The sequence below is a fragment of the Rana temporaria genome, chromosome 2 (genome assembly GCF_905171775.1).
Source record: "Rana temporaria chromosome 2, aRanTem1.1, whole genome shotgun sequence".
Taxonomy (NCBI): Eukaryota; Metazoa; Chordata; class Amphibia; order Anura; family Ranidae; genus Rana; species Rana temporaria.
This window is the reverse complement of record NC_053490.1, coordinates 95,342,252-95,365,301: the sequence shown is the minus strand read 5'-3', so window position 1 is coordinate 95,365,301 and position 23,050 is coordinate 95,342,252. Positions and strand designations below refer to the sequence as shown.

At 45.7% G+C, this 23,050-nt stretch overlaps 1 protein-coding gene across 1 annotated transcript in view; it reads left to right on the top strand.

The window, feature by feature from the left end:
* The window catches only part of RNF17 (ring finger protein 17), a 720,374-nt gene that overhangs the window by 622,770 nt on the left and 74,554 nt on the right, over window positions 1–23,050 (top strand). The window contains exons 31-32 of the mRNA XM_040339329.1: window positions 6,308–6,433; window positions 12,161–12,217. Coding sequence (XP_040195263.1) covers window positions 6,308–6,433; window positions 12,161–12,217 — 183 coding nt within the window. The remainder of the gene's footprint in view (window positions 1–6,307; window positions 6,434–12,160; window positions 12,218–23,050) is intronic.

Below are 23,050 nucleotides of genomic sequence, written 5' to 3'. Positions count from 1 at the left end.
CCTGCGGTTCCCATGGACACTTTGCGGGCAGTCCTGGAAACATTTGTTGCCAGGGTGGAAGCGGCGTACAAGTGTAAGGGGGTAAAAAGCGCCACCTCCATCCCCTCGGGAATGCTCTGACTCAGACCAGGACCTGGCTGCGGCTCAGGTCCCTGGTTCTGTTTTGTCTGAGGATGAGGACCAGGACCTTCCTTGAGAGGAAGACCCCTCACTTGGGTTAGTACAGGACAGTGCGTTTATCAATGCTGTAAGGGACTCCCTTAAGCTGGATATTGCTGCTGAGGCTTCCTCTGAGGGCTCTGTCTTTTTTGGGTCACACAAATCAGACCGCTCTGTGAAGGTTTTTCTTTGTGTCCATTGACAAATTCATTGATATGGAATGGGAAAAGCCGCAGAAGGCCTTTGTAGTCCCTCATTGCCTAGCGGTTCGGTACCGCTTTGAGGAGAGCCTCTTGAAAAAATGGGCCTCTCCTCCGGTAGTGGACCCTCCGGTTGCCCGGTTAAATAAAGTGACCACTCTCCCTATTGAAGGGACCCCTACCTTCAAGGATAAGACTGATAGGAGGTCCGAGGCACTGACCTGCTCCAGGTTTACCATGCTGTGGTTTGCCTTGCAGCCTATTGTGGCCACAACCCTGGTGTCTCAGACACTCACTGAATGGGCAAAGATTTTGCATTAGACTGTGGAGGATCACCATTTTCCTCCCGAAGTTATTAGGCTGGTGGACTAGCTGGTCCAGGGCCTTGTATATGTCTGTGATGCTACACTGGATGCAGCCCCCTTGATATCCAGAGCTTCTGTTTCGGCAGTGGTTTTGCGCCGCCTGATTTGGCTGAAATGCTGGTCTGCTGACCAAGCTTCCAAAAAAGTCCAAAGGTGGGAGGCTTTTTGGTTCCTCGTTGGACGACATTATCAAGGATGTCACTGGGGGTAAGAGCACTCTCCTCCCTCAGTCCACCAAGGGGAAGGAGCCCCCGCCGCAAGCCAGGTCCTTCTTTTCCCACACAGAAGCAGTATTTTTGTCAGTCAGGGCCCATGGGTAAACCCTCCCAGGCTGAAACAAGGGCTCTGCTTGGAGACAGAAATGTCCCTGGGTGCGTATGCTGAACAAGCCCGTATCCAAACCCGCCACTGCATAAAGTCTTGCCCACACCCGACTCATGGGTGTGAGGACAGCTTTGCAGGTTCACAGCTCGGTGGACCTCCCTGCTCTCCGACCAGTGGGTCTGCAAGGTGGTCTCTTCGGGGTACAAGATTGTTTCTTTCCTATCCACTGAACAGATTCTTTCCCTCAAGTCTCCCTCTCCTTGCGGCTCGTCGGTCTGCCCTGTTAGGGGCCGTGCAGGACTTGCTGAGTTGCGTGTTGATTTTACCTGTTCCGCAGGATGAGAGGTTTCAGGGATTTTATTTGAATCTGTTTGGTCCCGAAGAAGGACAGGGTCTGTCCAATCCTGGACCTCAAAGCCCTAAATTCCTTTGTGAAAGTAAGGAAGTTCCGCATGGAATCCATTTTATTCGGTGGTAGCTGCGCTCCATCCGGGGGACTTTCTGGTGTCCTTGGACATCAAGGACACATACTTGCATGTCCCAATTTGCGCACGTCACCAGAGGTTTCTGCGCTTCGCGATAGGGGAGGACCACTATCAGTTTGTGGCCCTTCCTTTTGGTCTAGCGTCAGCACCAAGAGCTTTCACCAAGGTGCTCGCACCGATCCTAGCTTTGCTGAGACAGTGAGGCTTTGCCATCGTGGGCTACTTAGACAACCTTCTTCTTAAAGCACCTTCTAGCTCAGAATTAGAGGTAGATGTGTCTATAGCCAGCCAGACCCTCCAAGAATTCCGGTGGGTGTTAAATACGGTCCTGGTTCCGACTTAGCGTTTGGAGTACCTGGGGTTGATGCTGGACTCCTCGGAAGCGAAGGTCTTTCTACCCCTGGAGAAATTGCAGACTCTTCAGTCTGCAGTGAAGGTGTTGGCATCACGCAAATGGTCGTCTCTCAGTTTTTCCATGCGAGTCCTGGGCTTGATGGTAGCCTTCTTCAAGGCGGTACCGTATGCCCAATTTCACACTCGAGTGTTGCAGAGGGAAATCCTGTCCAAATGGAACAAATCTCCATTGTCTCTGGATCGTCAGATTCGGGTAAGCCACCTGGTCAGGGTCTCTCTGAATTGGTGGCTGAGATTCCCGGCTCTTCGGTCCGGAAAGTAGTTTCTTCCCTTCCAGTGGACGGTGATTACACTTTTTATTTTAATGCACTAAAACACACTATATTGCCCAAATGTTTCATAAAATAAAAAGATGATCTTAGGCCGAGTACATATATACCAAATACGACATGCTTTAAAATTGCGCACAAACGCGCAGTGGCGACAAACTACATACATTTTTAAAGGCCTTTACAGGTTACCACATTAGATTTACAGAGGAGGTCTACTGCTAAAATTACTGCCCTCGATCTGACCTTTGCGGTGATACCTCACATGCATGGTGCAATTGCTGTTTACATATGACGCCAGACTGACGCTTGTGTTCGCCTTTGCGCAAGAGCAGGGGGGGACAAGGGTGTTTTTTTTTTGTTTTGTTTTTTTTAACCTGTTCTTTCCATTTTTTTTTCTTTTTCCATTTTTATTGTTATCTTAGGGAATGTAAATATCCCTTATGATAGCAATAGTTGGTGACAGTTACTCTTTTTTAAACAAAATGGGGTCTATTAAACCCTAGATCTTTCCTCTGCCCTCAAAGCATCTGACCACACCAAAAGCGTTGTGATAAAATGTTTTCCCAATTTCTCAATAGCACTGTTTATATCCGGGGGGGGCCATTCCCTCCCACTGCTTGTAAAAGCAGTCTAGAGGCTAATTAGCTGCTAGGATTCCTTTTACATGAAAGCCGACCGCTGGCTAAAAATAATGATACCAAGATGATACCTAAATCTGCAGGCATCATTCTGGTATAACCATTCAAAGTCCAGCAACATACCAGTACGTTAATGGTCCTTGTTGGACATGTATTGTAATCTTTTTTTTTTTTTTTTCACGTAGCCTGTTGGCTGAACGAAAAAGAGATTGATCGGTGGGTATGCCCACCATTAGAATACCTTCCTTCATCCACCCACTTGTAATGATGGGCATACATGCACCATTTATATATGCCGAAGCATGGGGGCATCCTCCCGCAAAAATGTTATGCCATGTACACAGGGTCGGACTTTTCCACGGGCAAGCCTCAGTCGTAATTTCGACCGTATGTACGCGGCATAAAAAGTTATGCCACGTACACATGGTCGATCTTTTCCACGGGCAATTTGTCGGAATTTCGACCGTATGTACGCGGCATTTGGAGCAAAATCGCTCCTCCGCCCCTGCTGCCCCTTTGCTTCGGCATATATGCTCTTTTTTTTTTACTGTGGTGGTGAAATTACCTCCTACAGCGCTGGAGTCACGGCTTTATATATTGTGGGAGCAAACGCTGTTGCTGTCAAGGTAGATAAATCCGCACTGCAAATGAATGGCGTACCTGCTAAGCAAATGATGGTTAATATTAAAACAAAGTAACATTACAGTATAACAGTAAGATAATACTATACCTGCAAAGCAAATACCAACAAAAAAAATATAGTAAAAAATAATAATTTTAACGCAACCTGTGCTTAAAATATATATATGCTGAAGCATGGGGGCATCCTCCCGCAAAAAAGTTATGCCACGTACACACGGTCGGACTTTTCCACAGGCAAGCCTCAGTCGGAATTTTGACCATATGTACGCGGCATTAGGAGAAAAATCGCTCCTCCGCCCCTGCTGCCCCCATGCTTCGGCATATATGCTCTTTTTTTTTTTTTTTTTTTTTTTGTGGTGGTGAAATCACCTCCTACAGCACTGGAGTCACGGCTTTAAGTATTGTGGGAGGAAACGCTGTTGCTGTCAAGATAAATAACTGCGCAACAGCTAAATGGCGTACCTAAAAACAGTAAAGTATAAAAAAATTACATACCTGAAAAGCAAGCATGATAAAACATAACAATAAAACATTGCAGAATATAATACAGTAAAAAATAGCAGGAGAATAGAGAGGGAGAGAACAATAAAACAACTATTTTTGTTTTGTTTTTTATTTTATATTTTTTTATTTTTATTTATTTTTTAACACTTTTTTGTAGCTGTTCAACTTTTCGGTTCCAGGTTTGGGTCTCTCAAAATGCGATGGCATCTTGGGAGACCCTGTGTAAGTGTGTCCTAGCCTGTGAAATTCTGTACCCTACGCTAAAACTACACTAGTGTGTGGTAGCATTCAAAACATTTCCCAATGCAAAGACTAGGATTGTCAGAACAGCAGGGACAATAACGGGTGTCATGCCTATATCTGCGCCTTGCTACCGACACATCTTCTTTGGGAGGCTCGTTGGGTAGGGGTACTCTTGAGGACATACGGAAAATGCCTCTTATGCAGTCGGCTTACTGCATTTGGTTGGTAATGGTGAGGTGCAGCACCGCCTGTATACAGAAGGGCTGTGACGATCTCATCCTGGAATTGAAGGAAGGATCCAGTCCAGTCATGAGCGTTCAGCAAAGCCAATTGAAATAAGTATAGAGACACTTTTTTTGTACCAGCGTCTCGCCTTACGGGCAATTTGATACGGCTCCAACAACTGGTCGTTGAGGTCCACCCCTCCCATATTTTGGTTATATTGGTGGACACAGAGGGGTTTCTCCACAACACCAGTCACCGTACGAATTTGGACTGTCGTGTCTGCATGAAGGGAGGTAAGAATGAAAACAGTCTTATTGTCCCTCCACTTCACAGCTAGCAAATTATTACACCTTGAGCAGACTCTCTCCCCCAGCCTAAGATGGGATTCTACAAGCCACTGAGGAAAGCCCTGGCGATTAGGTCGCACGGTGCCACATGCTCCAATCTGATGATCAAACAAGTGACTAAAAAGTGGCACGCTTGTGTAATAATTGTCCACATACAAGTGGTACCCCTTTCCGAATAAGAGTGGCACCAAGTCCCACACAATCTTGCCAGCACTCCCTATGTAATCTGGGCATGCCTCCAGCTCTACCTGACTATCTTTTCCCTAAAAAAAAACATAAAGCTCCATGTATAGCATGTTGCCCTGTCACAGAGCTTTTAGAGCTTGACCCTGATTTTGGCACGCTTTATGGGAAGGTACTGTTTGAAAGACAAGCGGCCGGAAAATGTAATCAGGGACTCAACACAGACAACTTGATGGGGAGTATACAAGGCTGCAAAACGTTAGTTGAAGTGGTTTATGAGGGGCCAAATTTTGTAGAGCCGATCGTATTCAGGGTCTCCACGTGGATGGCAAAGTTCATTGTCGTTTAAGTGCATGAACCGCAAGATTGCCTCGTATCGTTTCCTGGCCATGGAGGCCGAGAACATGGGCATGTGGACGTGTGGACCAATATGTCCGCAACTTTGGGAATTTATGTATGCCCATTTTGAGGCAAAGGCCCAAAAAGATCTTAAATTCGGAAACCGTAAGTGGTTTCCATTCTCTGGCAAGGGCGGACTGGGAACAAATGGCAATGAAATGACCAGCATACAAATTAGTCTGGTCCACAATAGAGATCTTCCGTGAAAAAAAGGGAATAAAAATCAAGTGATGTAAAATCAGCTGTTTCCACCTGAATACCGTGTTGGCCAGTGAATGGGGGAAGTACTGGGTGCTGCAGAAGTGGTGGGGACCCAATCAGGATTGGCGAATGCAGCAGGAAGGGCACGACGGGCGTGTCTTTGTCTTCTTGGTGGCAGCGGGACACTACTTGTCTGCTTGAACTGCACTTACGGGACTCGCCACGTCACCAAGTGTTACTGCAGTGCTGTATGTACCACCAGGGTGTACTAGGCCGTTGGTGCTTGCCAGTTCACCAGAAAGAACAGTGGTGGTGGTACTGGCTCTCTGCTCCATACGAGGGACCTGCAGTTCTTGCACCTCAACAACAGCAGAATGGGGTCGGGTACGCCTGCCCTTAGCAGGGACCTCTTCTTCGTTGCCAGAGCTATCTGACATGGAGCAGCTGTCTTCTACGGGATTGTATTCTGAGCCAGAATCTGACAGATGCGTGACCTCCTCTTCACTATCTGTCATGCTCAGAAACTCTATATAATGTATATACTGTGTGTACATATATATATATATATATAAAAAATGTGTGTGTGTGTGTGTGTGTGTGTGTAAATTGGACAGAGAGACATAGAGAGCGAGGTTCACTAAATTGTTTAGAAATTTAGAACTGTAATAATAATTTTTTGCCTAACGGATTGTTTACCTTAACTTAGGAACCACCAAAATCTCATGACAGCAGTGCTTCTATCTACTTGCATTGTGGAAATGCTTCAGTGTCTGCTATCCTGGAGCGGTATGCCTACTGTATTCCAAAAGACTGTGTGAGAAAAACCACAATTGTACGTATAAGACTAAGTTGATCATAGTAAGTGTTTTGTTACGTCATGCAATGAATAAAATAAGGCTTCTGTATCCTACTAGTTCTTCACGTTGGGAAATTTGCATGCTTTCTCATATATAGTGGGTCGAGAAGTAGCCTGGCTTTTGGAGGACCCTCAGAACAAATAAGGACTGTTCAAACAAGACTTTAAATTTCAGCAAAATTTGACCCACTCCGATATCATTCCAAGAGAGAAGCGCCTTCACCTTTAAATTTCATGCATTTTTATTTATTTTTTGTTAAAAAAAAAAAGTGCATCATGTCTGTCTGTCTTCTACCAAAGATTCAAATGTTTTATGTAGTACATCACGAGATTAGGGTACATCATATTCATGATTACTTATGCTACCATCTTCAGGTTAATGAAGCAGGAATTCCCTGCCAAGTCATAACTCCTCCCAGCTCAGCGCTGAGCCTTAGTTTTGTAGAGAGGAATGAGGAACGGACAAACAGGGAACATCTCTATGTTCTGTAATGTCCCCAATCCAAGCATTTTATAGGTAAGCCAGAAATCCAAATTTCTTAATCATACATCGCAAGACACAGTGTACTTTTCATGAACACCTGTGACATTCCACAGCGCTGAACATGATGGGTGGGCAACAGCAACAATTCAAACACAGAAAAGGGGAACAACCTTACTACAAAGCCTCCTGCAAGACCTTGCATTAAAAACTGATGTCTGCAAAGGCATGAACATCGACTTCATAGAACATTGTAAAGGTGTGGAGACCAGAAGGCAGACTTAACTGAAGCACTGACACTCCTGGTGGAATGGGCCTTGCCAAGGAATAAGGAACATCATAGTCCTGAAAAATAAGCTGACAATTTTACTTATAAATGGTGGGTCGAGAAGCAGCCTGACCGTTGGAGGACCATCAGGTAGAGCAAACAAAGACTGTTGGAACAAGGCTTTAGATTTTGGCTAAATTTGAACAGCTCAAACAGCATCCCAAGATAGACACCCTCTCTTTAAGATTAGAGTGTTTTTGGTAGTAGCTTACAGTTGCCAACAATCCTTTAAGTACATATATATGGAAGGTAGAACCCTCATGAATGGGACTTTACGCGGCAACAAGGGGATAAAGCAACATATCACTACTTTTACCATATGATAGAATAAAAACATACTTTTTAAATCTGTATAGTGGTGTAGTGGTTAGCACTTTTGTCTAGTAGTAAAATGGGTTTTCTGGTTCGAATCCCAACCACGACACCACCTGCCTGGAGTTTACATGTTCTCCCTGTGCTGTGTGGTTTTATCACACACTCCAAAGACTTGTTGGTAGTTTAATTGTATCCTGTCTAAATTGGCCCTAGTATGTATGAATGTGAGCTAGGGACCTTAGTATGTAAGCTCCTTGAGGGTAGGGACTGATGTAAATCTATTATATGTGTGTGTGTGTGTGCGTGTGTGTGTGTGTGAAAGCACTGCATAAATTGATGGCACCATAGAAGTACCTGAAATAGAAAGTATATGGAGAATAAAAATGTATGCAACATTGTGATGGTTAGTCATTTATTGTGCATGCAGTGCAACATAATAAATTACAGGGTTCCCACAGACATTGGTCACCAGTTAAATAGATTCAAGATTGTGAGTACCCAGTGCATTTCAAAATTATTTTTCTTCTTCTTTAGGGGAGTAGATAAACCAAGTGGTTCCCATGACGAACGGGACTCGGCAGGGGTGCCCCCTATCCCCATTGCTTTTCATTTTATGCTTGGAGCCCCTTGCTGAGTCAATTCGATCACATCCGGACATTTGTGGGGTGGTGATGCGACAGGGGGAATATAAATTGTCGCTTTTTGCGGACGACATTCTGCTCACTATTACCAACCCGCTGATTTCTCTCCCTTCTCTACATAAATTATTATCTTCCTTTGGTGCCATCTCAGGTTATAAGGTTAACACTTCCAAAACCGAAGCGCTCCCCATACATATCCCGCCCGCATTGCTGTCTCAACTTAAGGGATCATATCCCTACAGGTGGTGTACTGAGTCCCTTAAATACCTGGGTATTCTCCTTACCCCCTCCTATTCTTCTCTTTATTCTGTTAATTTTCCCTCCTTGGTTTTAGACATTAATAAATCTCTGCTGACCTGGACAAAATATCCTCTCTCCCTTCTTGGTAGAATTAACGTTTTGAAAATGTCCGTCCTACCCAGATTGCTTTACCACTTTGAAACGCTACCGGTCGCTATACCTTCTCCCCAGCTGAAAGCGCTTCGACGGAGTTTCTTAAGGTTTATATGGGGCGGCGGGGCTCATCGTATAGCAAGCTCGGTGGTATTTGCTCCCACATGTAGGGGTGGTCTGGGAGCCCCGGATATTGTTAAATATTATTATGCCTCACACTTGAGAGCGGTTGTCTCCTGGTCCTCTCTACATGCTCCAAATCAATGGGCCGCCATTGAAAAGGGGGTGCTGTATCCGGCCCACCCTTGCTCATTGATCTGGGGCGCCCCTTTATCCCTAGATCCTATTTTTAAGCGTCAATGTACGGCCCCAATGGTTTTCACTTTAGCTATCTGGCATAAATGTCTCAAAAGCCACTCCCTTGCCTCACCCTGCCCTCCATTGGCTAATGTTTTGTTTAACCCAGTTATACCTGATAGCATCTCATTGGGTAGGATATCTCCGTGGCTCGACGTACCTTTATTTCAACTCCGAAATTTAGTTCATCCGGTCACACGGAGATTGTATAGCTTTGATATTTTACGCAAAAAATTCAATATACCCAACCACCTTTTTTACTTTTACCTGCAGGTGAGACATTTTTTTCAATCCAAATCTTCTAACCTGACTCTCGATAAACCGACGGCTTTTGAATTTTTATGCGCCCAGGGCCCCCATCAATTACACCTAATATCTTCTATTCACCGTATCCTCCATGGGTCAATCCCTCTTTCTGAAACCACACACCTTTACATGAGAAAGTGGTCCCACCTATTGGGGAAGCCTATTACGGTCCAAACCTGGGACAAGATTTGGTCTTCTACCTTTAAATCCTCTAAATGTGTGATCCATCGGGAAACGTCTATTAAAATTCTCATGTTTTGGTATAAAACTCCTGATGTAATTCACACATACGTTCCCTCAGTTCTACCACATTGTTGGCGTTGTGGAAATGAGATTGGCTCTTTGTTTCATATTTTTTGGGGATGTTCCCTGGTTCAACCTTTTTGGCGGGAGGTGAGGGTGCTGATACAGGAGGTGATAGAAGTTTCTCTCCCATTTGATCCATCGAACTTTCTTTTGGGCCTCCCATTCCCAGGTCTAACCAAAAAAGCTAACCGCTTGGCCGCCTACATTTTGTTGGCCGCCAAGAGGCTCATACCCTTGTGTTGGTTATCTAGTGCCCCGCCTCCATGGCCCAGATTTCTCCACCTGGTGGCTGAAATCCGGAGGATGGAATATTTGACGGCCTCTGTTAACGACTCCATACCACAATTTGAAAAAGTCTGGGAACCTTGGGATCTCTCGAGATACGGGACCCCTGTGTCACTGCCCTCACCTTAGTATATGCTTCCCCCGTGTGTTTTTTTTTTTTTTTTTTTTTTCTTTTCTGTTTGTACCTCTAATGTATTCCTGAGAGTTGTTTTATACGATCCTGTAGCTTCATGCAGATCATTGCTGTGCTCTGCGTTCCTGGACACTATGTATATGTCTTTTACTTTCATGTTCTTTTTTTTTCTCTCGCTCTTTGTACAATTCTGTATCATCATTGTGTTGAACGTTTCAATACTTTGATACTGTGATGTCTTACTTGTCTTATTATAACCCAATAAAAATACAATTTAAAAAAAAAATAAAAAAACAAGTGGGAAGCTACATTCTACAACGAACATATTGGATACCATTTTTGATCTTAGACTGCTTTCCCACTGAAAGTGCCGGCCTTTAGTGCTAAAGCACCGCTCGTTTTAGTGGCGCTAAATACGGCGCTCCCAACCCATCCCAAAGATGCTGCTTTTAGGACTTTTCTGGATGTCCCACAAGCACACCACCCCAGTGTGAAAAGACACGCTGGAATGAATGGGAGGCGGTTTTTAGGTACTTAGCAGAGGCTATTTTCAGCGCTAAAGTGCCTGAAAACTGCCCCAGTGTGAAAGGGGTCTTAACATTTTGTTTGTGGTTCTGAAACTTCTAAAGTCCTAACTACTACTTTTAGGAAGTCATGTTCAGGTGTTGTCACCCCACACATACGATAAATGCTATTCCTGTAGAGGAGTGCAAAGAGAAACTGCTCTTACTGACCTTTCTTTTTACAGGGAGAGTGAGTTTATCAAAAGATGCTCTCCAATCGGGAGTTACCCTCAATGTAGTATAGATAGGGGATTTAATGCAGCTTGTCATAAACAGGTGGATCTACTCTCTGGTACTTATTCTGTTAAATCTAGGTCTAGGGCCAAATCCAGAAAAGATGGGAGGTTTGATTTTGTTGCAGTCTATTCTGTAGAGTATAATAAAATTGTGAGTTTATTGGGGGGAAAAAAACCTAGCCATTTTGTACACTGATAAGGCATTACGTAAAATATTACCCAAAAGTATTGGCTTCATTAGCCTTAGTGCCCCCACTTTGCGTTCAATTTAGGTACCTAGTCATGTCCGCTCACATAATGAGAACAAAATCTCTCTCTCTTATCCAGGATCATTTTGTGGTGGGGTCAGTACATGCAATTATTGTAGGGTTCACAGACCATGACAGGTGCGCCTGCCAGGACTTCAGAGACTTGATTCCTTCCCTGGACACGTAAATCACCCTGCCAGCTAGGTTACTGGATACATAGTACCCTGGAGATTGCTGCCTGCAGAATCCAGTGTGACCCAGCAACAGGTTGTCTCTGCTTTTGCGCTTGGGGTCGGTACAGTACTTTTTGGCCTTCTGGCCATATGCAGCTAATCGGTTGAAGTGTTGAGAGTAGGTCATAAATGGGAAAACTAAGGCCCATGAAAGAAGATCTAGAGAGATATCTGTAGGAGCATCCATCACCTGAAGCTTAGCAGTCTGGTAGACGTTCTTTCTGCCTTTTTAGGCCAATGATGGTATACCTAAAGGTAGCAGCATAATTTGCATAGTGCTGAATAGGCTGTACCCTATATATTTTACCTGTCTGCACTGACTGTGGTGTTGTGAACTGCAGCTTACAGTCCTGGACCACTTCTGGCTATGTCAAAAAAGGGTAATGTAACACTCAGCATGCATACTCAAGAGTTTATATCATCATTGGCTGCCTGATGGCTAAAAAAGGAAGCAGCCTGAACTGAAGAGAGTGCAGAAGATGATGTAGCTGCAAGAAGCGCTGAAGGAGGCCCAAACCAGAGACAAGTATGCTATAATTTATTAGTATGCACAGCAAAGCTGCTGCTGTCATTCCATCTAAAGTTCTACTTTAAGCAGCTATTATGACACTGTGCTGGTGTATCAGTCACTAAAGCTAGTAGTAAAGTAGACATGTCTGTATGACATCATACACAAGTCTCTGATTCATGCAGCCCATGAAGAGGACCTGTGTAGTAGTTTAGGATAGCAGTTTCTCTGGATTTCCATCACTAAACTAAGCCATCTATTTCACAAGTCATGCTCTTCCATGATTATAGTAGTGTTAAGTCTTGCAAAAATAATGTAATGTTTCTTTTTCTGCAGTCTTAAAAAAATTATATATTTTGATTCCTTGTAGGAAACGCAGTGTTTCTCCAAAATTTCCCATGAAAAAATTTGGGGCATTGATTTTAAGGTACGTTGTGTCATTTTTTAATCTTTCTTTACACGACACCTATACTGATGAAAATGATATATGTTTTGGCTTCAGCACTTATCTGGGACAAAAACACAGATCAGAGAGTCAAACTGAACCTCTGATATGCAAACTTGTTTCAGGTCACTGGCGCAAAGTACTGAAAGTCTGGATCTCAGTTACAGACAGGCAATTATCATTTTCAGGAGTGGTTAGCCATGGGAGGCTTCATACGTAGTACTTAGGTTTTCTTTAACCCTTTTGAGAACAGGGCAGTTTTTGCTTGTCGCTGTTGTATCATGTTTGACTGCTGATATTACTTTAAAATAAACTTCTTTCATTGGGGGACATAGTCATTTGCTTTTGGGTTATGCTGCCACCTTTAGAGAATTGGGAAAAGAAAAACTTGGCCATAACTGGACAACCCCTCCAACTACCAGCATGCTTCATGATCTTAATGGTACAGGAGACACTTATATTTTGTTGACCATTTGTTATATGCAGCTTTAGTTATGTGATTGGACAAAAACTTGCTAGGGCTGTCCCCAGAGCACTGCCCACTCTGTGAGACTTCATTTTTTTGTTTAGTTAATAGACCTGTTTCTCCTCAAGATTTTTCTTTTCCTTTAACATAAATGTAATTTTATTTTAAGATCTAAGGGCCAGATCCACAGCCAGCGGCGCAAATTAAGTTACTCAAAACTTATGTCATTTAAGTTACGGCGCCCTAATTTGGTGTCGTAAGTGCCGTATCCACAGCGTATTTGCGCACAAAATTGCGCAAGCGTAACTTAAATCCCGAGGCGTAAGGCGGGGTTATTGCAAGTGGGAATGAAGTGGGCGTGCTTCATTGTAATGAGCCGTGACCCCATGCAAATGAAGGGCCGGCCGTACTGCGCATGCGCGCACGAATCTGCTGCTCACTGGGCATGTGCAGAACTTGGCTTGGCGCAATCAGTGAGATAGGTAAAAGGCCAAGCGTACTTAGTTTGAGGATCACTCTGTGTCTAAAAAGCCCCACACAAACACACTTCCCTTGCAAAAGTATATCCCTAGTTCCCCTTCCTAGAGCAAGTTGCTTCTGCTCTGATCGTTTGTTGGTGAGTTGTGTGTGATAGAAAAGTTTTGGAGGAGTATTAGATTGTAGTTGGTGTTTGTTTTTTTCTAAGTGTATTTTCTGATTGTATTTTGTGTTAGTTTTTTGCGTGTTTGTTTTTGAATTTGTAGTAGCTGTCTGCTTGTGTGTTTTGCTTTTTGTGTGTTTCTTCTGTGAGTTTTTTTGTTGTGTGATTATTTTTGTTTGTTTGTCCTGTGAGTTTATTCTTGTTGCTAAATGGTGTCTGTGATGGCACCTGTAACGGACCTATGTATTCTGCCTGGACATTTATAATCATCATGCAGTGAGGCATGCCAAGGGTTAATTGTAGAGTGACTTTTGGGCACATATTGAGCCAGGAGATGGGGTGGCAAGTGAATCATAATCCATGTTTGCAGGATGTCTGGAGATATCACAGTTGTTGGCTATTCAATGTGGGGACACATTCTTTTGAAAGGTGTTAATTGCATAGACTCCTAGACATTTCATTGTCCCTTGTGTAAAGGTGTTATGTATGCTAAATACTGTTTATGTGTGGAATGAACTTATCAGAGACATAACGTCTGTCTAGAAATGTGGATTGGAAGGAGATCATTGTGTTTGAGTTCTGGTAATGAAGGAATGTTTAGTAATTAGCTCAAAGAAGGTGATTGAAGCTTCCCCACGGTGTGATGTGTGGGTGGGGACAGTTTGATTGTTCATGTGCCTTGAATACTGTATAAAATCTGAGAGTGAACCATTAAAAATCAGTCCTGCTTGACCCATCAAAACATAGCCCCGTCTCGTTTCTTGAAAGGGCGTTCGATGGGATATACCGGCTGTACCTGCATATCGCAACTTGCCAGGGAAAGGGACTTCTCCAACGGCTGATACCCTCTCACTACCTGGGTAGCCGTTACAGCACCCAAGCGCAGGAAGCTCAATTTTACTCTGGTAGAGAAGCAAATACTTGCTCGGGCCATCATCCTATATGGGCGTTACTTGCATGGCCCTGATAGCCGGAACACCTCCCCGGCCCAAAGAAAGGCGATGATTAAAAAAAATACGGATCAGATAAATGTTTAGTAATTAGCTCAAAGAAGGTGATTGAAGCTTCCCCACGGTGTGGGTGGGGACAGTTTGATTGTTCATGTGCCTTGAATACTGTATAAAATCTGAGAGTGAACCATTAAAAATCAGTCCTGCTTGACCCTTCAAAACGTAGCCCTGTCTCGTTTCTTGAAAGGGCGTTTGATGGGATATACCGGCTGTACCTGCATATCGCAACTTGCCAGGGAAAAGGACTTCTCCAACGGCTGATACCCTCTCACTACCTGGGTAGCCGTTACATTGGTTGGCAGCAGCGGGATGGTCCTTTTATCCAGACAGCAAGTTCTGAATGGAGTCGCAGTACGCCAGGCTGAAAAGATCCACACTAAAAGATTTATTGGAGAGTCATGGTAGGAGTGCCAGCAACAGACCACGGAGGGAGCTGATAGCTGACCTGCTGGAGCTGGACGAAATGGATGGATCCATGGAAGGAACAGAGCCCCTTGCACCGGTCAGCGAAGAAGATGTAATTACTGGGATTGTACAGCGGAGATTATCCTTGTATCCAGAAACGTCCGTGGAACTAATCAACCAGCTGTTCCGGGAAGCAAGGGAAGAGATGCAAACTAAGAGGGGACAAGAACTGGTAAGAGCGAGACAGCCCATTACACATGCAGTTCCTACTCCCCCACCTGTGGCTACAGGAAAGAAAATACCGTTCACTGCATTTAAAGCTTTTGTAGAAAGTGAGGAGGAAATAGATGGATATTTGGCTGATTTTGAGAGGCAGTGCTCACTACACCAGGTACCACCAGACCAATAGGTCACTATTTTGTCGGGAAAATTGTCGGGCAAAGCCAATTAAGCCTTTCGGGCTCTTGCTCCAGAGGATATTTTACAATATCAGCAAGTTAAAAAGGCGCTGCTAACCCGATACGCCATAACTCCAGAAGCCTACCGCCGTCGCTTCCGGGAGTCCAAGAAGGGGGCTGTGGACTCCCACATGGAATGGGCCAACCGGTTACAAAGGGTGGCATCCCTTTGGGTCCAAGGGTGCAAGGCCAACACCGGGGAGGAAGTATTGCAGCTGTTCCTAATGGAACATTTCTTCCAAGACCTGGCCGCAGACATACAAGACTGGGTACGAGATCGCCGTCCCGCTAACTTAAACGAGGCGGCTTGGCTAGCAGATGAGTACGCAGAAACAAGGAAAGTAAGCCAGAGTACTACACGGCTGGCTCATGAGGTAGAACCGCATACTCCAACCGTCACCCCACGCCCAGAGTTTCGGGCTCCAGGACCACCACGCCCTCAGGGGCCTAACAACTACCCTCGGGATTCGTCGAGGGTGACGTGCCATCACTGCAGCAACACGGGACATATTGCTAGTTATTGCCCGTTGAGAGCTACAAATAACAACTGGAGACGCACAACACCCAACACAGAGGTCACTCCATCACGTCCCTCTGCGGCCCACTGCCTAGAGACCGAGGTGGGCCCTGAGGAATGTCTGGGAATTTAGTATGAGGCAGACCCAATACAAGCTGCCTCTCCAGATAACCGTCAGCATCACCGTCAGGAGGTACGGGTGAATGGACAAGTAGCACAAGGCCTAAGAGACACTGGGACTACAATCACTTTGATTAAAAAACATCTGGTAAAGCCAGAGAACGTGTCCACTCGCACAGTTGCCGTCCGGGTCGCAGGGGGTGCTGTATTTTGCGTACCCACCGCCCGGGTGCACTTAGACTGGGGAGCTGGGTCAGAAAAGACCACAGTTGGTATCATGGACAACCTACCTGCTGAGGTTGTGCTGGGCAACGACATTGGCCCTCTGACTTCGGCTTATTTACCTACACCTGCTGCTGCTTGTCACGTGACCACCGGAGTTGCTGGAATCAACTCGCTTGCTGCTGAGACCCGGGTAAGACTACCTTCCCCGACATGTACTGTAGATCCGGCACAATATCACAGTCTAAAATGGGAATGTGACAAGTTGGCCAGTGATAAATCAGAGATGCAACGACACTATGTCATGTATTATGAGATGTCCCGTGGCTTGAACATTGAAATGCACAAACAGGCGGAAATTGTCAAAAGATTAAATGGGATTTGCATCCAGGCGGTGCCTTATCTGTCCCAAGAGCATCAGCAACAGGTTTTGGGAGCCATTAAGAGAGCAAAGCAAGTGACTGTTCCAGAACTGAATTCCATTATTCACCTTCACCATCAGCTACCGACCTGGTAAGCCAAATGGCAATGTGGATGGTTTATCCAGGCAAACTGAACTTTTTCCCTAACAGCAGACCGGACATCCCCAAGTTGACCCCGAAAAGGATCAATCCGGGTCTGCCGGAGTGTTCCACAAAAGGGGAGCAGTGTAACAGACCTATGTATTCTGCCTGGACATTTATAATCATCATGCAGTGAGGCATACCAAGGGTCAATTGTAGAGTGACTTTTGGGCACAGATTGAGCCAGGAGATGGGGTGGCAAGTGAATCATAATCCATGTTTGCAGGATGTCTGGAGATATCACAAGTTGTTGGCTATTCAATGTGGGGACACATTCTTTTGAAAGGTGTTAATTGCATAGACTCCTAGACATTTCATTGTCCCTTGTGTAAAGGTGTTATGTATGCTAAATACTGTTTATGTGTGGAATGAACTTATCGGAGACAGAACGTCTGTCTAGAAATGTGGATTGGAAGGAGATCATTGTGTTTGAGTTCTGGTAATGAAGGAATGTTTAGTAATTAGCTCAAAGAAGGTGATTGAAGCTTCCCCACGGTGTGATGTGTGGGTGGGGACAGTTTGATTGTTCATGTGCCTTGAATACTGTATAAAATCTGAGAGTGAACCATTAAAAATCAGTCCTGCTTGACCCTTCAAAACATAGCCCCGTCTCGTTTCTTGAAAGGGCGTTCGATGGGATATACCGGCTGTACCTGCATATCGCAACTTGCCAGGGAAAAGGACTTCTCCAACGGCTGATACCCTCTCACTACCTGGGTAGCCGTTACAGCACCCAAGCGCAGGAAGCTCAATTTTACTCTGGTAGAGAAGCAAATACTTGCTCGGGCCATCATCCTATATGGGCGTTACTTGCATGGCCCTGATAGCCGGAACACCTCCCCGGCCCAAAGGAAGGCGATGATTAAAAAAATTACGGATCAGATAAATGTGGCGGGGGGGGGAGACGAGAACCCCCCGCTGGCATCCAAAAGAAGATCAACGATCTTAAGAGCGTGGTCCGTAACAAGGTGGCCAGGATCAATGCCCATACCACGGGCACTGGAGGAGGGGGACCCTGCCCCATCAGGCTGACTGAGGAGGAATGGGAAGTGGCCCAGTGTTTCCAGCCAGAGCAGGTGGTGGGCCTGCGTGGATATCAATCAGATGTTCCTGTGAGGCCAGGTAAGTTTTTGGGGTTTTTCTAGATTAGCATGTGTGGGTGGGGGAAGGGAAGATGTGCCAAGTGTGTGGATCCTCAAACCTGTGATTGTTTTGTGTCCTCCACAGATGACCAGGAGGTTGCTGGGCCATCAGGCCAGGCTGCTGCACCACCCCAAGGACAAGAGGCTGCTGATGAGTCCCAAGAAGGGCTGGATTCCCCAGGGGAGGGGAGTGGCCAAACCTCCCCTCATGAGGAGGATGAGGGGGTGGAGGAAGAAGATATGCAGATTGGCAGGGAAGTCCTTTTGGCCTCGGATTTGTTGACCCTTGAGGCTACCCCTGAGGCTGGCAGCAGTCAGGCCACCATCAGGGGTAGCCCCTCCCACTCCTCCCCCAACAGGCCTCTCCCCTCCTTCAGGGCCACAAGCATCAGCGGCAGGCAGGATGGCGACCCAGGAGACCAGGGGGGTGGCCGAGCGTCTGCCGGCCAGTCTGCAGAAGGACAATGCCCGGCAGACCCGCCATCTGGGTCAGATAAAAGAGACTGACCCAGATGGAGCACAGCCTGGGTGCAATGAAGGAGTCACTCAGTAATGGGGCCACAAACTCATTGGCGGTCATCACATGCTTGTGGGACCTGAAGACCGCCACAACAGGCGTGGCCCAGGAGGTGACTGCCCTGACCCAGGCTGTGCAGGACAATACCCGGGCTGGCCAGGCCAATACGGCTGCCCTCACTCTCTGTCTCACAAGGATAGCCGTGGCCTTGGAGGGCAGGCCAGCAGGAGGACAGACACCAGGGGAGGCTCCTCCTTCCCGTGCTCACCCACCCCCCCATGAAGATACTCACACCCCCCCCCCATTAAGATCCTCCGGGTGGCCGTGCCCGTGGGCGGCCCAGGCGTAGCAATCGCCGCCGCAATTAATTTTGAAGGGGTACTTTTGTTTTTTTATTTTTATGATTTTGTTTAGAATACTGTACTTATGATTTGGTTTATGTGTGTGAATGATGTGTGAATGTGGGGGGGTGGCATTCCTGATTAAATAAGGGTGTCACCCTCAGTTTTGGTGGAGTAGGGATCCCCAGGACCAGGGAGAAGTGATCCCAGGTCCCTGAATGGTGTATGAATGCACAGTGACATAATTGGAGCCGTGGCGGGGCGTTACTGCTCCCAAGTACCATTGGGGGGGTACTTGGTTCTAATCCAATTAGATGTGCATGTGATGTGTCTGTGCTAGGGACCACCATAGTGTGCATTCATGCATTCTCATTGTGACATAATTAATGTGTGTGTTTACTGTGCAAAGATGCATTCTGCGAGGCGTCTCCTGACTGCTGTTCCCTCAGAAGAGGGGGTACCCTCGGTTACTGAAGTCACTAGTCTAGCTATGCGCATGGATGCCCCTGGCATGTTGGCATACAGATTGTAGTCCAGCAAGTGTGTGTGCTCAGCTCTTCCTTAATGGTATTGCTTTAGCTGACCTTTACATGGCATGTGTAAAATTAGGGCTGCTTTTATAAAGTGTAATTTTACACCATGAAACTAACAGAAGCGCACAGGGCGTAATCTACGGCGCACACACTTAATTTTGTGGATCGCCTTATCTCCCTCATTTGCATCTTTGCCTATCAAAACAGCAGCGTGTCTAGCATAATTTGCGCACGAAGAAGCGCTGGTGTAATTATTTTAGGTAGGACGAAAAAACCTGATTTTAAGGGGTATCTCGTTTTGAGGATCAGGCGCAAAGATACGCGCGGTGTAAATTTTAATTACGCCGCGTATCTCGAGTTAAGTCGGCGCATCTGCTTTGTGGATCTGGCCCTAACTGCTTACTGCCCTGGGCTATCTATCACTTTTCTGGATCAGTTACACTCTGTATATAACTTGGGGGACTGTACCCAGATTCCGCTGTGTGAGACTAGCCTGTAATGTTTTCTTTGGGCACTGGATCCTATGGTAGAAGCTCAACTTGGTACATAGTGCAACGTGTGTAGGTAGCCATAGGGTGCTGTAGATGTTTAGGGCCAAATATCCTTTTTACATGGTTCCCAGATCACCTTTTTGGGGTTTACATGTGTATATAGACCAGCTCCTACCTTTTACTAAGACAATCAGCAGTGCGTACCAAATTATGCTTTTCTACAGCGGTAGGATTAGTGCATTATTCACTTCATTGTGTTCAACGTTTCTCTGTGCAAAATTTTTTTTTTTCTTCCCCTGTCCAGACTTGGTCTCAGGCAGAAGTAACTGCTTCATGCCTCCTGTCTGACGCATTCCCACCCACATTTCTTAATCATAACACACGGGACACGGAGTTGAGCTATTATTCATTACCTACTGTGTTATATGCCATCTCTAGGTGAATGGACACTGGTAGACAAAGTCTTAGACAGGAAGTCCACCCCTATATAACCCCTCCCAGCAGGAAGTACTTCAGTCTTCAGTTTTTTACCAGTGTCTGCAAGGTGGATGGACACGTTTGTTGAGCACTCTAGAGCTCCAGGTCTTGATTCCCAAAACAATTCTTATAATGAATCAAGGAATTAACCAATCAGATCCATTTGAAAAAAAAGCTTTTATGCTTAAATAAATGGTACCTGAGCCTCGCAAAAAAGACGCAAGAATCCAGCAAGGTTTTGCCTGCAACATGACCTTTGTGCGCTGGACCCTGCATAGTGGAATCCTGGACACCACAGAGCTAAGGCATTTCTGCAGGGTGCTGTACAGGTCCATGGGAGTGGTCCCTAAAACTGAATGGGTACCCAGTATTTGAAGGTCCCCAAGTGAGAGAACCCACTGTGATGGTTGAAGATTGGGCTCTATGGCTGCCCTGTGCCTGGAGGAGTAAGTGAAAACCCCCTTATTATCTTATTGTGATTACAGTGATTGTAACAATCATTCAAGATAGCTAGAGGCTGGACACCTGTGTGCGGTGACCACAGGGGGGAGTTTGGGCTAGCTGGGGGTGTTGGCAAAGAGTACTTTATTTTTTCTTTTCGTCCAATACAATCCAATACACACATGCACATTTTCTAGTGTTTTATTTCATTAAATTTTGTCACCCCTTTAGGTCCACTGTTTCATTTAAAGTCCCAACTCCCTTGTCTATTTCTATTCATTAAGGGATGGAGATACATCTTATGATGTTATCTCATTTAAAGTCCCAAGCGCCGATCGGCGTCCCCTTTTCTCTTTCTACATATACCAGGGATGGAAACGGTGGACTATTAGTTGGTAGTGCACCCCTCCCAACTCCATATCAGGGTTTGTCAGGTCGATGTGCACCTTAGCTTGGCTCACACACATGACACTTTTGACATTTTGTTTTATTGTGCAGTCCAGTATATGATCCGGCCTTGGTGTGTTCCTATGATGATTTGGTGCCACCTCCTGTTCAAGACCCGGGACTGTGATGCACCTTGGATTCCCTCCCCTTCCCCTCCGCTTCCGCCTGTCACTGAGTGGGGGTTTGCACAATGATGAGCCCTTTTGCTTGCTGGAGTTTTCCGCCACCTCAGCTCCCGGGACGGACAGCCTCCTGGCTCAAGTTTCATACGCACCTCTGCTTGGCACATTTTGTAAGTACCCAGATTGGACTATGTCTTTTCTGGTGGAATCAAGTCTATACCCTGACTAGCGTTCATTCTGTTATTTCAGATATCCCATTGCATCTGCTTCAATGAATGATGCAGCTATTTCGCAAATGGGATTCTATTCAGATTTTTATGAGCCCCTTTCTTACAATTTGCATGTACAAATTATCACACGTTGCTGTGTGCTGCTCAGCTTTTATGAATTTATATGCAATTACATCAATCAATAATTTATTGCGATGTGTGTTTATATCAAAATATGTGTATATGAATGTACTACTGGTAATGCTCTTGCTTTTGTACACGCTGCCTGCTTTATTTATATGTACCGTTTACTATCCAATATACAAATTTTATAGTGTTTTATTTCATTCAATTGTGTCACCCCTTTAGGTCCACTGTTTCATTTAAAGTCCCAACTCCCTTGTCTATTTCTCTTCATTAAGGGTTGGAGATACATCTTATGATGTTATCTCATTTAAAGTCCCAAGCGCCGATCGGCGTCCCCTTTGCTTTTTCGTCCATGGACGGACACAGATCTTTAAATCTTGACATTTGGGGGTTATGTTCCTGTTCATAGGAGAGGACTAGGCAGAACATGTTAGTTATCTTAAAACATGTAACTTTAACAGAGTTGAACAGCCCCACGCAGGGGGCTGTCCCTCCGGTCATAACCCCTCACCCTGCAGCATGTAGCCTCAGTTTTTTTCTGCCTAGCAGAGGAGAAGGACGTGGCTCCCTTTGGGCCTAGAGTCTTGAGGAGATTTTTATGTATTTTATTTTTGTGATTCTTATATCAACTGTGGCTGGGTGACAGGCTGGATATTATAGATCATTGCAGTCTCCCCAGTCCGGCCATCGAGCGTTAGCAGTCCTTACCTACACGATGGGTCGGCCACGACCTGCTCCAGGGGTGGCCGGTGAGCTTATGCTCCGGGGTCCACATATGGCTGGGCTGCTTCTGTCTCACTCACAGTGGACCGGGCCAACAGCTACTCCGTACCATCGGTTGTGGGCCTTTCAGGGATGCGCCAGCAAGTCCTTGTGAGGACAGGTAAGTACGGTTCCTCCTGCCTCGGCAGGATGGAACAGCTGTGCATTCCCGGGATTAAGGGGTTCTTCTGTCCTCCCTTTCCCTGCTCTGTCGCCCTTTCCTCTCCTGTCCTAGGGCCCGCTGCGGTCCCTGTGGGGCGCCGGGGCCCGCTTTCTGTGAGGGAGGCGTCTCCTAGGAAAGTCCCTGCACGGCCTTCTCGTCCATATCGCGGTGCTCAAGTGCCATTTTTACAGCACCGACGCCATTTTTTTGTGTGCCTGCCTTTCTCAATTGAAAATTCCATTGGTGGCCATGCTGTGATCTTAGTGATCATAGGGCATAATCCACAAGACCAGCAAAAGCTCAGTGTAAGATATAAACAAGAGAAAATGCATGTTGAGAAAGGGAGTGTAGAGGTGGGGAGGGAGTCTACTGACATCACGACTCCACCCACAGAGCTCCAGACAACAGACCCACCCACAAAATCTGCAGTTTTTCAGGTCTCATAAGAGACAGAGAAGAGACATTTGACATGTAACAATGCATGCAGGAGGCATGTACAGTATATCCTTATAGATAACCGCTATGGCAGTAGTTTAGAAAGGATGAGAGTGGGTTTACATCCACTTTCACCCATTGAGCACTGATGCCATTTACCGGGTGAAATGTTATGTTTCTTTATCGT